The sequence below is a fragment of the Ixodes scapularis genome, unplaced genomic scaffold, assembly GCF_016920785.2.
Source record: "Ixodes scapularis isolate PalLabHiFi unplaced genomic scaffold, ASM1692078v2 PGA_scaffold44__24_contigs__length_19508400, whole genome shotgun sequence".
NCBI lineage: Eukaryota > Metazoa > Arthropoda > Arachnida > Ixodida > Ixodidae > Ixodes > Ixodes scapularis.
This window is the reverse complement of record NW_024609873.1, coordinates 13,136,290-13,152,947: the sequence shown is the minus strand read 5'-3', so window position 1 is coordinate 13,152,947 and position 16,658 is coordinate 13,136,290. Positions and strand designations below refer to the sequence as shown.

The 16,658-nt window shown below is 46.2% G+C and overlaps 1 protein-coding gene across 1 annotated transcript in view; it reads right to left on the bottom strand.

The window, feature by feature from the left end:
- The window catches only part of LOC120845275 (B-cell receptor CD22-like), a 133,321-nt gene that overhangs the window by 9,890 nt on the left and 106,773 nt on the right, over positions 1–16,658 (bottom strand). Inside the window, exons 4-6 of the mRNA XM_040503413.1 lie at positions 4,193–4,344; positions 1,733–1,877; positions 55–345 (exon numbers count right to left, since the gene is read on the bottom strand). Coding sequence (XP_040359347.1) covers positions 55–345; positions 1,733–1,877; positions 4,193–4,344 — 588 coding nt within the window. The remainder of the gene's footprint in view (positions 1–54; positions 346–1,732; positions 1,878–4,192; positions 4,345–16,658) is intronic.

The window sequence follows — 16,658 nt, the reverse complement described above, 5'->3', positions numbered from 1 at the left end:
ACTTGGGCTGGGCATGTCCAAAATATCGCGAAGCAAAACGATCATGGTACGCACATTGCACTCTCAGATGAACCTCGTTGCTTTCAGACTCCCCCTCGGAGTTGATCGCGACGCATCTGTAGCGTCCCGCGTTGTGCCTCTGGATAGCCTGGAAGACCAGAGACTGGTTGCTGGTGATGACATGGGCTGCTGGATCTGAGCGCACTTCCCTTCCCTCGATCCTCCAGACAACCTCGGAGACGCTTGGGTTGGCGTCGATGCTACACTCAAGGTACAGGTCCTGGCCCTCGAAAAGCTCCTCTAGCCGAAGACGCTTCCCTAGCTGCAGCCTCACCACTGGTTTGTCTGAAACAGTGGGAAGGTTCAAGTATCATCAAGAACGAGCAGATTGCATGGGAACACACCAAAACATGTTTTCTTTCCGACACGCTAACGGAGGGAATCAAGCCTTTTGAGGCGTCTGTGGTTTGACAGGTACTACCGTAAACAACACGCGCTGATAAAGCCTTCTATTATTCTTTGAATTAGCTGTTCGTTTTTGAAAAAAGTCGAGTGAAAATATCCGCTAGAATACAAGGATCTGGTGTCCGTCTCTGAATTCTTTAACAATTTAACAGTCAGTGAAGCTTGCGGGAACTGTAGGCATAGCAAGAATCCATTTGAGTGTATCTCATATTAACTCGGGGTGTACGTAGACAGCAGACAGTCACACCCGGTGACTCACTCTCACGCCCACGTATGCACATACAAACGCACCCAGGAAGCCACGCACACAAGCACAGATATGAATGCCTGAACACAAACGCAAAGGCAGACCTGCAGGCATACACACCCCTTCCCCTGTACGTGAAAAGACACAAACATGCAAAGGCACAGGCAATATACGCGAGCACGTAAGCCCATAAGCATAAGCATAAAAACACATAAGTGTGCACGGACATACTTATACAAACAACCCAGAAGCAATTAAAACCAAGATTCCATCACATGCGCATATACTTGCTCACGTACATGCGTGCAACGAATAGTTGTAGTGGTTGATTACTGTAAGTATGCTGCGAGGGTACCTATTGATTTGAGTGTGTGTACGACGCAGGTTTTAGGGAGCGCCATTAACATATTTTAGTTTACCCCTCAGATTTTTTATGGTAATCGTGCATGTTTCTGGCCTCCAGGCTGGACACGTCCTTTGTTTTTGTTTTAATAAAATTTCATGTGAACGACAACGTAAACAAGAGTTCACATGACGTTTTAAGCTCATGTCAAAATGCAAAAGTGGGCATGGTCGCTGACAAGCTAAGACGCGATGGGTGTGGCTAATTATATGCTCACACTTCTAGCTTCGTGATTGGCCTTTAACGTTCTTCTTGGCTAAACCTCCAATTACATTGGCTTAGGAGCGATATTAAGTTGGACGAGACGCCCCACGCCCTACGCTTCTTAAACAAGTGAGTGACCTAGATCTTTCCTGAGCGGGCGCGGCCATCTTGAATTCCGGAACTTCCGGTATGCGGGAAAACATCGTTTTGCACTCGCCACACCCACTGGGAAAAGCTCACTTTGTAATCGCGACTGTCTATTATTTTTATCTTTAGCCTTTACTATATTATTTTACGTGTCCCCGGTTGTAGTGCCTAGCTTGTATTTTTTTATTCATCCCTCATACAGGATTTTTTCAACTACGGGTCGTGGGACTGGGATGAAATAAAAACAAATTATATAGCGCACTCACAGTAAACGTCAAGGATGTACGACGCCTCAACTGAGCTGCCGATCAAGTTGGGGTTCTCAGCCAGACAGCGCAGTTTCTTGCCGTTGTCCTCCCGTGTTGGTGTGTAGGCCACCACGGAGAAGATTCGGTTGCCGATCAGCAAGATCTACGTGCGAGAATTACCGCCAGATTCACGCGCAATTGCGATGCTGATGACAAAATTAAACTCCCAAATTTTAATTGCAGCCCCTCCCCCCCTCCCCTCCCATTAAAAATGCTAATTTTCCTATTACCTGCGACCCCAGCTAGCGCTACGATTCCACGGGGCCACTCTGGCTACGGCATAAGAGCATCGTCACGGCGCTTGTCGTCTTTGTGCGGATCTTATCGCTCGCGAAACCGATCAAGTACGATGAATCCGGCGCGATTCTTCGCGTTGTTTTCTGTGCACGATATAGTTCAGCCCAGGGGCTAGACGCTTGTCGAAAAAGTCGGCGAGAAATTGGGCGGCTATATTTGGCCGGCGCCAAGGTCATGTGCGGCGTTGGCCAATCGCGGCCTCTAGATTTCTCGCCGTCGTTTTCGCCAAGTGTCCAGCTTAGGGCCCCAAGATGGCAAACCCACAAGAACGACGAGGCCCATGACGATGCACTTTTCGCGCTCCTTGATTCACTCCGTCGGACTGTATAGCGTTGGTTACGGTGGCACTTTGTAGAGTCTTAGTAACGAGTTTTTGTACTGCGTATACAAGCGAACTCAAGCCCTGTGCCTTTGCGTTAGTGTAGCGTATTCCAAACTGCGCGTGCGCGCAGCCCAAACTGCGGCCTTGGATTGGCGCATGGAGACTTTGCGCATGCGCAGCGTGGAAAACGCAACGCTACCGCAAACGCAAAGCACTTGCGTTTGCTCGCATTCGCAATACTAAAACTCACTAGTATTGTGTATAGGAGGAAACGCAAGCGATGTGCATTAGCATTACCTTTACGTGCTTCACGCGCCAATCTAAGACCGCAGTTAGGGCTCCCGCGCACGCGCAGTGTGGAACACGCAAAGACACGACAAGGGCACCATGCTTGTCGTTTACTCGAATACGTGAGACTAGAACTCGCCAATGAGAAATAAAGTACTAAATTAAGTAATGAAGTGAAAAAAAAAGATCACTGAACATACGTTGTGAGATCATACAATTTGTTTTGTGCCAATGCGGAGCGCAAGTCGGTTCGCCTCTTTTGCAGGGGTTCTGGTGACGTCAGAATACCGAGCTCTGATTGGCTCTGATTGAAGCATAGTTTGAAGGATAGTGTATAGACCTTAAGGCAGCTTTCTTCAATCACTATCGTTCAATCAGAGCCAATCAGAAATCGGCGTCTTTCTGACGTCGCCAGAATCCCTGCTAAGGAAGCAGACGAACTTGCGTTCTGGATTGCTATCGAGGACGCAATTGCCTTTGAAGCCAAGCACAAAATGAACATTTATGTTGTTGCTGAATTGTCACGTGGAGAGCGTGCAGGAGATTTCCTAAAAGTGTAACTAACTGTTAATGAGTGAGACTTTCAGAGGAACCATTCGAAACCTGTGTTGATTATCAAGATGCGATGAAATAATAAAAACAAGAAACATCGATAGTTTTAGTAGCCTTTTTTGGTAAAGGAACGAGGGTGATTGGGATATTGAGGCTAATGTCATTCATAATTTTATTTAAAATAATAGATCACGCGTTTTGTTTTATATATGCGTATGACACTTTATATAAGATCAATATGTTTAACTGTGTATTTTGTGTTCGCGCAGTGGTCTTATTACATGATAAGAAGAACGGTTCTTTCTAAACCATTATGCTATTTCGGGCATGTGAAGCATGAAGAAGCGATATAATGCGCTCTTATATTTCGATAGTTTGTTCAATAAAAATCATATTACTAAATTATTGGTGGATATGTACAAAACGCCGATTCATGAATATTTCGTGCATTTGGCTCAGCACCTTTTGCCTGAAACTTCGAGGTACTTGACAAAACCGGAACTATATTTTAAGTCACTCTTTCACAATGTCTGAAATATAAGATTTTATAGATTACATTACCTTATAGTGATTTGTCCAATCAAATTGTAGCAGAGGCGTGTGCCAAATATAATCACAATCAAAGTTGTTAGTCTTCCTGGGGTAGGGCTAAGAAATTATATTTGGATTTTAAATTTGTTCTGGGTCACTTCATTTGTTCAGATGTTTTTGTCTATCAAAATGATTGGCGTACTGCCAAGTTTAAGAGCAGGCAAATCCCCAGGGCTTCTTTTTTTTTTGTTATACAATTATTGCTTTATTGAAGGACATTCAATCTTGTGCAGGATATGCTAAAATAACTGCCCTCTTACGCTAATAAACTACGTTACAGATATTTAAAAAAAATGTAAGCACCAGTTCTCAATGTTGCAGCATCTAAAGGCCCCTTCAGTTTCACAACGAATATCTTAAAGATGCACCTTGAAGTGATTCGTGGGTAGCTTGTCCTTGCCCCTCCACCAGGAAATCACGGGTGCAGGTCGGGATCCGGCCGCCTCGCACTCGATCTCGGCCGCCAGTCCCGCCGCAAGGGGACGCTGTTTGGACCGGATTCGAACCGTCGACGGCTTCACTGCAGCGTGGAAAGGTAGCAAACAGAAATATATTCATCGTGACAAAATATATGTGCACAGAATTAATAAAATTACCGTTTTGTCTCTATTTTGATGTTCGAAGAAATGACCCTGCATTGCATGCATACGAATCTCTTAATTTCGATGTGATGATGACGCGATACAGATGTAGCATAAACAACATTTTCGTTTCAAGGATAAATAGTATAAACATTTAGTAGATCGTTCTGAAAACTACGATAACGATACCTGATGGTCCACTAGCGCTTATGCGCTTTCATCGTATCGTTGTCGGAACAATCTAATAAAATTCACGATTGTATGGATCAGAAAGTACCAAGGCAGAAGCAATACCGCGCGAAAAAGAAAAACTGAAGGTCAACAACATGTAGTGTATTCACTGGCAAACCGACAACCTCCAGTTTTCGACGGCATACAAGAACACGTCTTGAGGCGAGCCGAACCATTCCAGCAATACATCCTTTTCACAAATGTGTTATATCGTTTTCCATCGAGGAAGATTGAGCGGTGAGAAAAGTTACTGACGATGTGTCTCTCCGAGAGTTTATTACATACTGTCCATATCGGTAAGCCCTTTTTCTATCATGTCTGCCTTGTTCAGGTATAAGTCATATGGCGACACATTCCAACAATCTCGAAGAGATCGAAGTCTTGTCACAGCGTACACGGAAAACTGAATTAGCGGGCGCTCCCTTTAACCTGTAAAGCTTGCTTTTCCTCCCGAACCACCTTCATGAGGGAAAACAAACTTGCTGCGTCATAGTTGCAAAGAATATTCGGTTTCGACGGATTGTACTCAAGAAGCAAAGATTGGTGAAAATATTAATGGGAAGATCTGAAAAAAATAAGGCTTTTAGGCACTCACGCCGGTTCAAAATGTTGAAGAGTAAAACCAAAAACGTGCATCATTTTCAATAATAATAATAATAATAACGCCAGTGTCACTGTCTTCGCGGCTGGCGACACACACACTTCCATGACGTAATCAGGCAGAATTTGAGGGACCACGTCTTAGGACGCAAGTAACACACAGCCGTCGGAGACGCTTTCCAGGCACTAGAGCCAAATTAAAATAATTCATTTATCTTTCACGGTCTTAAAATTTAACAGGGCTTCCGCCATCTCCTGTTATATTTAATCTCATGTGTGCAGTAATCCACACAATAAAAATTCTAACCGGACAGCGAAAGTGTAGAAACAAGAAGAAAAAGAAGAAATATTATGTCTGTCTTGTTCTAACATAGTTTATGGCGTCCCATTCCACTGAGAATGAAGAGGATTCTGGTTTGATACCAGGACCAGACGTATGTTTTCGGTCGTGTACCAGTCACCTGCTCCTGTTTGGAGATTTGTTCTTTGTCACTAGTACCCCTTGTTTCCCTTCTACAGGGAATATTATCGTCATTCTTGTACAACTCGCTTGCACTTTTGCATTAATTAAATTAGCATCGTAACATTAAAATGCAGGCCGATCACGCTCGTTGGTGCTAGACTGGTGGCAACTGTTAAAACCCGTTTACTCTATTGACGTCTGACTCCTGGTTATCTCAGTTAGTAGAGCGGTCTACTGGATATGGTGAAATCTTTGGATCAATACCAGGACCAGTGAGATGTTTTCGGTCGCGCGCCAGGCGCCTAGCTGTGTTTGGAGAATTCTGTTTGTCCTTTGCCACCTTTATTCCCCTTCTCCAAGGAACATTATCGTCAAGAAAAAGGGAAAAACAAAAATGTGAAGAAAAAATAGAGGAGAGGGAGAAGGCAGCAAAGATGGCCTGTTTGCTCTAATTTCAGCGTGGACTGATGAGTTTCTTCAATACTAAAGTTGTGCGCTAAAAGTCGCTCCTAGGATGACCCGAGTCTGCCCGGCATCAGCTTCCAGGAGACTCGCAGCTGAAACCTGTTTTGATATCTCGAACCCGTGACTAATTTGTTATTAGAAACCGGGTACAGGGTTCGTGTACATAATGTAGTGGCGGCTACAGTGTGGCATTCTAAGTCAACAGTCGGGAGGACGAGAAAAATTTTGAGAACCGTTCCTGTGTCGGAGTAGTCTGTGTCTCGGTAGAGCCACACCTAAAGCGGTCCCCAGTCGATAGAAGAGTGATCTGTTTAATAAATATTACACGATCATATGTGCGCTGGCGGGTGGAAGTCTTGCCTACTATTTGTAACGTGACGAAATTGATGCTTGGACGTCTGCATTCATAGATTTCGAGAAGGCGTCATTTAAATTTGAAACTGGAAGCTACTTTATAATACTTTTAACTCTAAGTCTTTTTAGTGTTTTAATCACTACTCACCTTAATAAATAACCACCGACCTCGTAAAAAGTTTGTAAGGAGCCTCATTGAGTTAAACGTGGGGTGATAAGGGATCCTTTTTACGCCATTCTTTTTTCCCCAAAAAAGTTGCTTAACGAAAACAACTACAACATTTTTTTTTGCTAGATGATGAGGGGATGCGAAGAAGTGTTGTAACCATTTATGAAAGTGCATTATTTGTAGGAAGCCTCGCCGAATCGGTATTATTAGAATACTTCTTGGAGTCCATACGGCGAGCAAGTGTTCCGAAATGCGTCTTTAGCTCATTGGCACGCAATGAGGAGCACGCCAATCAAAGGGCAACATAGAGAAGGCGCGTTGACGAGGCAGCCAAGCAAGCAAGCACCAGAAGAGGTCGAGGTGCGTGTAAAAAAAAGCACGTGGGTGCATATAGGGCATAAACAAACGCGCTAGGTGCGGAAGGAGCAGACCAACTTGCACGCCGTGCAGGTTGGTCTGTTGTCGTCGTCAGTACTTTGTGAATCATGATGCATACCGGAACTGCTGACGAGAACGCCAATAGTTGTAGCTATGGGAACAACATGGTCCTTTAGGCTAACGAATTGATCAAAGGCGTACGGGCTCAAGTTGACTGCGCCACAGCAGGCGTAAATTGTTTCGGCTAATGCAAATGGACTTAACGTACCTCTAAAATTAGAGGAATTTGTGGTCATAACACTCTTGATTCTCGCCTCTGTATCTTCCCTTTTCACTCAGTTATCACCTCCAAAAAGTTTAATGTACGTTAAAAACACGGTCGGGACACACAGATAAGCTTAAATCTCCTTCTGATTGAATATGGGTTCAAAGAAATATAGAATTGAGAAAGTGAGCACAGCGTGAGTGTAGGTGGCGCATGTTTTGAGAACTCGGACAAGTCAGTAAGTTATCCAGGATCAGCTGAAGTAAATTTTGTTCTGCTCTCGTCCGTGCGCTCTTTTCGGCTCAGTGAAAGCAGCGTCTCGGCCAAGGCGGTGGAAGCCTCGTTTTCGTGACGGCGCATGCTATCCACTACTCCTAATCTACGGTGGAGCTATTGGCCCTGACAGCTTAAAACAAACGCGGGCCGTTGCCCAATGTATTTAGGCCACTTGCTTGTGATGCCTTATTGGGCGTTCTTTTTGGCGGAGACCGCTATTATGTTGACTGTCACGGGTGTGGAGCTGGGAAGAAAAGAAGAAAAAGAAGAGAAGAGAGGAAGAAGAGGATCGCGAGAAACGAACGGCAGGTGCAGGAGTTCTGACCTGTCGCTTGTTGAAGCCGGCAACGTTCCGGCTACTGAAGCTTCACAGAAACCGGCCCCGCTCCGGTTCCTGACACCCCGGCCACGCTCCGGCTTCTGAAGCCTCACCGAAACCGGCCCCGCTCCGGTTCCCGAGAACCCGGCCACGCTCCGGCTCCTGAAGCCTCACCGTAACCGGCCCCGCTCCGGTTCCTGAGAGCCCAGCAACGCTCCGGTTCCTAAGAGCCCAGAAACGCTACAGTTCCTCAAGCCACGAAGAACCCGGCAACGCTCCGATTCCTGAGGCCACGACGAGCCCCGCCACGCTCCTGAAGCCCCGCCACGTCAGGCGTGAGTCGAGCTTTTGTGGGGACTTGACCACGGGGACTCCGGTCTGCTTTGAACTTTTCCTTTTCTTTCTTTATTGTTGATAACTACCTCCTGATTTCCTTTCATTACATTATTACGTATGTACATGCCTTTGTCTCGCCTGGTCTTGTCTCAATCATTTCGCGTGTCGGACCGGGCGAACGTGACAATTGTGGCGAGCCTGCCAGGATCCCATTTACCATCAGTTTAATTGGATCACTTCGTCCGGGACACACACAAATTGCTAGAGTCAAAAAGACTAGCATGGAGAACGAGAAATTAATGGCGGTGGGAAAGGAGTTGGGTTATCAGGGAGATGAGTTGAAGAAATGGATGGAGGACGAAAAAGCTAGACTACGAGAAGAAAGAGCGTGGGCACGACAGGAACGCGAGGATGAATGTGTCCGGTTGGACAAAGAACGCGAAGTTCTGCAACTTCGGTTGGCAGTACAAAGCGCAGGGGCGCCACGTCAGGATGCAATCCAAGGTATAGGTGAAGGAGAAGCTACTAACTTGGCCGCGACAACCGGCGAGGCGCGACACTTTGGCCCTCATAAGTTAATTCCTCAGTTCGAAGAAGGAAGGGATGACTTAGATGCATATTTGCTACCCTTTGAACGTACTGCAACGGGAATGGGTTAGCCTCAGCAAAAATGGGCGACGACTCTGAGTTTGTGCCTCACTGGTGAAGCATTGACGGTAGTGGGTCGGTTGTCGCCAGAAGACGCACTGGATTATGCGAGAGTGAAGCTGGCACTGCTTCAAAGGTTTCGCTACACTAAAGAAGGGTATAGAGAACAGTTTAGGGATGCAAAGCCCGAAGAGGGAGAGACGAGGAGACAGTTTGCCGCCCGTCTCGCTGGGTATTTTGACAGGTGGGTTGAGATGGCCAATATTCAACACACGTTTGAAGCCCTCCGTGACAACGTCTTGGTCAAGCAGTTTCTGCTCACTTGCTCCACCAAGTTGACTATTTTTCTCCGAGAGAGAGAATGCCAAAGCTTGCAAGAAGTTGCGTCAAAGGCGGACCTTTTCCTAGAGGCTCAGGCCCAGCCTACTACGAGTAAGTCGAAAATCGACGAGACGAGTAAGCAGTTTAGTGTGGCGTTAGCGGATAAGTCTAAAACAGGAGGGGCAGGAAAGCTTTGCGTTGCTTTTTATGCAACAAAATTGGGCACAAGGGGGAAAACTGCCATGAACGTCCGCCGGCCTCCAAAGGAATTACTTGCTGGCAATGCGGAAAAACTGGACACCGTGCAGATAGCTGCAGGTCAAAGCCTAACGACAATCATCAGGCGTCATGTATTTGGACGAAGGCAAGAAACGGAGAGGTGACCGAGCCTGAAGATGGCTTTGTTACCCTCAAGAATGGTGACAAGATTCCGGTTGTCAACTCCACAGTAGGACATCCTCCCAAGTTTCTAGTGGAGAATCTGCCAGTTGTAGAGGGAGATATGCGTAGCCACAAAATAACTGTCCTCAGGGACACGGGCTGCAACACCGTCGTTGTTCGCCAAAGCTTGGTTCCGAAGGAAGCGTACACGGGAATATTGAGCCCGGTGTTTCTACTGGACAAAACAGTAAGGCACCTTCCCGAGGCCGAGATTATGGTTAGGACACCATACTACACGGGAAAGTTAACAACGAAGTGTGTAAACGACCCTCTGTACGATCTGGTGTTGGGAAATGTGCCGCTTGTACGAGATGCCAATGACCCCGATCCAAACTGGAGTTTGAATGTGAAAATGAGGGAAGCTCATATGTCGGCGACAGAGCCAGCCGATGAACAGAAGACCGGGACGGAAGGCGTCCTGGCGAAAGAGACACATGTGGAGTCTCTAGAACGCTCTGCTGACGAGTCTTTACTCGAACGGGGCGATAAAGAGTTCATGGGCACCGCGGGGGCTGTGCAGACCAACAAACCTACATGTCGACCCCCGCCATCGCCTCCCGAACTGCGAGTACCTGAGGTACCACTGCTTCAAACAACTAAAAAGGAGCTCATCCAGGAGCAAAAGAATGACGAAACCCTGAAGAAATGCTTCCACGACGTTGGGAAAGTAACCAAGAAGCACAGGGGCAGAACGAAGTACGAGTTTTTCATTAGGAATCAGCTGTTGTACAGGAGCTGTACATACAGTTCCGGAAGAAAAACCGACCAGTTGGTACTCCCGAAAAAGTTTCGGCGAACTGTCACCGGGATGGCACATGACGGAATAATGTCAGGCCACCAGGGCGTGAGCAACACAATAGCACTAGTGTCTGAAGAGTTTTTTTGGCCGGGTGTCCAAAGCGACATTAAGAGGTACGTGCGGTCGTGTGACATTTGCCAACGGACGGTCCCCAAAGGGAGAGTAGGCAAGGCCCCCTTAGGTACCATGCCGACGATTGTAACTCCCTTTCAGTGGGTGGCCATCGACATCATTGGTCCGATTGCTCCCAAATCAGACTCGGGGAACCGATACATCTTAACCATGGTGGATGTGGCTACTCGATACCCCGACGCGGTAGCCTTGAAAACCATCGGGACTCCGGTAGTAGCGGAAGCTTTAGTTGACATGTTTACGCGATACGGCGTACCGAGAGAGGTTCTTAGTGACCGTGGTAGCGCGTTTACTTCAGACCTGATGAAGGAGGTGGGTCGCCTGCTGTCAGTGGGACGCCTTTTGACTACTCCCTGTCATTCCATGAGCAACGGGTTGGTAGAGAAATTCAATGGAACTTTAAAGTTGGTGCTACGTAGAATGTGTCAGGAGAGGCCCAAGGATTGGGACCGGTACCTGCCAGCGCTGTTGTTCGCTTACCGGGAGGTACCCCAGTCCAGTTTGAGATTCTCTCCATTTGAGTTGTTATATGGGAGAACGGTACGGGGGCCATTAACTATACTGAGAGAAGTGTGGTCCAACGAGGCGTTGAACGAGGAAACAAAAACGTCGTACAGCTACGTCATGGAACTGAGAGACAAACTGGAGGAGACCTGCAAACTGGCACACTAATGCTTGGATGAAGCCAAGGTAAAATACAAGGGGTATTATGATCGGAAGAAAGTCAACCGAGAAATGAAGGTAGGGGATAAAGCACTAATCCTCTTTCCAAGCGACAATAACAAGTTGCTCATGCAATGGAAGGGTCCCTTCATCGTCACGGCACGAAGAAATGAAGTTGACTATAAGCTGGAGATTGCCGGAACGAGAAAAGCCTTCCATGTAAATACGCTCAAAAAAATATGAAGAGAGGACCGAAATGGACCCGGCGGCAGCGAGGTGCAGCGCGGCAACAGCAACTGACGATGACAACAAAAACGACGAGGAAGACGCCATAGACGATGTCCCGACTCTGTGCCTGACAAGACAACAAAATGGGCAAGACGTACTGGTGAATATGGCCCTGAGTACAGAGGAGAAGAAACAGGTCGCGACTTTGATTGGAGAATTCGAAGAAATCTTCTCTGATCTACCCGGAAAAACAAACTTGATTGAGTGCGATCTGAAGCTGACAACTCAGGCACCAGTGCATGTTAAACAGTACCCCCTGCCGATAAAGGTACACGAAACAGTGGAAAAGGAAATAACAGAGATGTTGCGGCTGGGAGTGATCGAGAGATCAACATCACCATTCAACGCGCCTATAGTATTAGTGAAGAAGTCAGGTGGGTCCAGCAGATTGTGCATTGACTTTAGGCGGCTAAATGACGTGTTGGTAGCCGATGCCGAGCCCATTTCCAGGGTAGATGTCACGTTTGCTAAAGTGGGATGTAAACGTTTCTTCACAAAGTTAGACTTAGCCAAAGAATATTGGCAGATCTCCATGACAGAATCATCGAAGCATAAAACAGCGTTCTCAGCTTTGAGCGGTCTGTATCATTTCAGATTCATGCCGTTCGGCTTAAAGACAGCTTCCGCGACTTTCACGAAGCTGATGCGGATCCTACTAAGAGACATACCGAATGCACACCACTATATCGATGATGTTCTGGTGGCAACGGACTCGTGGGAGGAACACATAGATTCACTAAAGGCTATATTCGGAAGGCTGCGCGATGCGGGGATCACAGTCAAGCCAAAAAAGTGTGAAATTGGATTTCACGAAATCAGCTTTCTCGGCCACAGATTAGAATCAGGCCAAGTAGCCCCAAGACAGGAGATCCTGACGAAGATCCAAGAGGCGCAAAGGCCGACAACAAAACGACAGGTCAGGTCCTGCCTGGGTTTGACTGGATTCTTCAGGGAATTCATTCCTAACTACGCAGAGGTGGCGGTTGCTCTGACAGTGTTGACCCAAAAGGGAACTCGCAACGAGGTGCAGTGGGACGACGAGCGGGAAAGGGCATTCAAGCGCCTGAAGGAGGAATTGTGTAAACGTCCCATCCTCATGGCTCTCGACCTAGACAAGGAATTTGTGCTACGTACAGACGCCTCAAGCGTCAGTTTGGGAGCAGTCCTTCTACAGGAAAAAGATAGCGTACTGCACCCTGTCGCCTACGCAAGCAGGCGGTTAAGCAAGGCGGAAAAGAACTATGCCACGATTGAAAGGGAATGCCTGGCACTAGTTTGGGCCGTTGAAAAGTTTGCACTATATTTATATGGCAAGCATTTCCGAGTGCAAACTGGCCACCAGCCGTTGGAAATCTTAAATAAGGCTAAACACACCAATAGTCGAGTCATGCGATGGAGCACGAAGATGCAAGACTATAGTTTTCACGTAAAATACATTAAGGGGAAGGATAATATAGGCGCAGACTACTTAAGTCGGATGTAAATAAGGAATTTAGACATAGAATGCCCTCGTGCCTATATTTTTTTCTTGCTCGATAGCGCATGGGGTAATACGGGGATCGAGTTACTGGTTTCGAAGTGCAAACATGGTTCTTTTTTTTGAGGGGGGAAAAGGGACGCATTTTAATGTCAATTGAGTTTTATTTCGAAGTTCCTCACGCATGATTTTTTTTTGTTTTTTTGCGCGCGAGCGTGAAATGAAGGAACTATGTTACATCGGGGGCGGTCAAGAGTGTAGACTGGTGCTGCGCGTGCGAGTGTTACGAAAACGGATGCGGTCTTTGCCAAGGCTCGAGATCGCCCAGGCCAAGAGTGAGCGCTGCGCAAGTGCCGGCAGGAATTACCGTCAGTCCGAGACTTTACCAATGGACTTCAAGATTGACGGTGTAGAAGAAGTTCAACGATGAACTTCTCAAAGTTGGGGGGGGGGGGGGGGGGGGGGGCATTGTCACGGGCGTGGAGCTGGGAAGAAAAGAAGAAAAAGAAGAGAAGAGAGGAAGAAGAGGATCGCGAGAAACGAAGGGCAGGTGCGGGAGTTCTGACCCGTCGCTTGTTGAAACCGGCAACGCTCCGGCTACTGAAGCTTCACAGAAACCGGCCCCACTCGGTTCCTGACACCCCGGCCACGCTCCGGCTTCTGAAGCCTCACCGAAACCGGCCCCGCTCCGGTTCCCGAGAACCCGGCCACGCTCCGGCTCCTGAAGCCTCACCGTAACCGGCCCCGCTCCGGTTCCTGAGAGCCCAGCAACGCTCCGGTTCCTGAGAGCCCAGAAACGCTACAGTTCCTCAAGCCACGAAGAACCCGGCAACGCTCCGATTCCTGAGGCCACGACGAGCCCCGCCACGCTCTTGAAGCCCCGCCACGTCAGGCGTGAGTCGAGCTTTTGTGGGGACTTGACCACGGGGACTCCGGTCTGCTTTGAACTTTTCCTTTCTTTATTGTTGATAACTACCTCCTGATTTCCTTTCATTATATTATTACGTATGTACATGCCTTTGTCTCACCTGGTCTTGTCTCAATCATTTCGCGTGTCGGACCGGGCGAACCTGACATTAACTGTGGAGAGATAAAATGTTCAGAACGGGTGACGGCCTGTGTTTCTTACACTATCAGTTGTAATGCCACTACTGATGCGCGTTTTTTTTTTTTCGGAGGGGGGGGGGGGGGGGTGCGAAGACTGGGGGAGGGAAAGGGGGAGGGAGAGAGCAGCTGATATCTTGCCATCTCACCACCTAAAAACAGTCCTGGCCATAAGCCTCTTAACGCTTTTATCGCATCCGTGATTTTTTTTTATTGCAACGTATGTATTAAGGGGATGCCAGAGCGGTTTTGAGTTGAATTAAAAACACTTGATTTGTCTTAATCCGACTCCAAAGCGCCACGAATATAACCAAAAATTAGGCTATTTCACGCACGCATCGCCTAAAAAGACGTCTGTGAAGTTGCCTTCAAACCACGCCCGTTTGCGGCAGTGAGAGAGGGCAGTAAGTTGAGAAGGAAAAACATGTCGTCACGAAAGGTTCCTCGCGCGTGTTCCTCGACTCGCAGAGGCAGCGTCGTCAATCCTCGAGACTGAGGGAGCTCCGCACTCGGAGCGAAAATAACCCATTTTTTCTCCCTTTCTCTCTCGATACTGAGCTAGTTGATGATTCATGCGCCTGAAAGATGCCAGCTTAACGTAGGAACATACACGAAAAGACAGGGAGAGATAGAAAAGAGGGCAGGCACACTGCTGGCCTAGCAACCGTTTACTGAAGATCTTCTTCCACAGCCATTAATTTCAGATCTCCGAACGAACGGGTATGGAAGATGTTTATCTTCGGTAAATGGTTGATGGTATAGCAGCTCCTAGCATATTTCTACTGCAGATGGAGGCTGTTCAGCGAACCCAAGGACCTTACACGAAGGGCAGACGAAACGAGGGAAGGATTTCTAGTTGATAGTTGAGCGACAGATGCATTTGGAATCGCCTCTCCTCATTTTACGACATCAAGACTCGACGTTCAGCGGAGGCGAGCGGCTTCGTATTTCTTAATTTTTTTCACGTTTAGTGTTGTTTCAATAACAAAAAATAAAATATTTAGAGTCTCCGGGAAAAACTACGCCATAAAGAATATTAACTTTTTTTTTTAAACCCTTTAAGCTTTTTTTTTTTTTTTGGTAAGAAACAACAATCTATCCGAAGCGGAAGTTCACGAGCCTAATGCCGAAACTATCTTAGCGTGCACCTTAATATTTTAGTCATTCATTTTGTGTATTGTGACCTCAAATTTCAATAAAATTACAAAGCGGAAGAGAAAAAAATTGGACAGTAACAAAATGAAAATTGCAATCTCGGCACAATCAAAAAGAATTTCGAACTTCCACGCTATTCCTAGCCGAGTTTGACAAGAAATATTTTTCTATAACAATCTCACTCAAGACTAATCACACTAAATTTAGTTATTTTTGCGAGGCACTCCCCAGACTCGGTTTACTGTTAGTAAAAATGTTTATTCATTAACACTTTTTTTTATTGTGTCTTTTTTTACTACCTGAAAATATATATCTTGTTCATAATTAACTGAACTGTTTTCCTGCAATTTAGAGTGTTATTTTTTTACTAGTTCTTCCCTCATATAGTGCACTTTGTTGAAGTGAATTTAAAGATTATTCAACCGAATTGAATTGAAATATATTTAATATAGTCAGTTTTAAAAGTCTGTGATAATGGCAATTGAGGCGGGAAGGAGTTTCCAGACCTCGGTTGTGCGAGGGCCGGAAGTTGATGACCGAATTTTGGATTCCAAACTTGTGTTCATGATCGAGACAAGCGGAAACAAAGAGGAGGGGACGGGGGTCATTTGGTTATGTTGGATGAAATTATAAAAGTAATGTTTATGCCATAAAACAAAAAATCTAGAAACCTCTTGGTGGAGGGGGAAACGTGGCAAATGGCAAGGTAGTTTTCATTCTGCTGACGCTTGCAGTGCCGCCGGTAGTTCGTAAAAATAATCTAATAAAACAAAATCAGGAAATAATGCTCCTGATCTTACTTAGGATCAAAAGATGACGATATAATGCAGTAAAAAAGTGAGGTACAAAGACGAACTTCTCCTTTACACACCAAAATAGTCGCCTCATTCTTGCTGCGCTGCTCAAGCGAAGTTAAGCGAAAGCGTGAAAATCACACCGTTCCCTAACAGACCCTTAAGTCGAAAGAAAAGTACTGTGTATTTGTAGGAAAATAGAACGGAGTTTTTTGTTGTTTTGTTTTGCCCACGCAAATAAACTATGCATTGAAGAAATCTCGAAATTCGCGACAGCGTGCCACTATCGGTGGTGATAAAACGCGGAATTTTGAGATTTTTCGTCGCATAGATTGAACAAAAAGAACAATTTTTTTTCAGCAGGCGTCAACCATAATTTTATATTAACAACAAAAAATGAATGACATTATGGGTGTCTGTATTTTAGTGAAAATGAAAAGCTTGTCAGCAAGAAAGTAAAAAAATATTCTTTCTTTCTAATGACAAGTGTCTTTCATTGAAAGAAATACCACTCGAGTTCACAAGGCCAGTTTTTGTTTTGACGATACGTGTTTTTCGTCCTGTGTAAATGAACT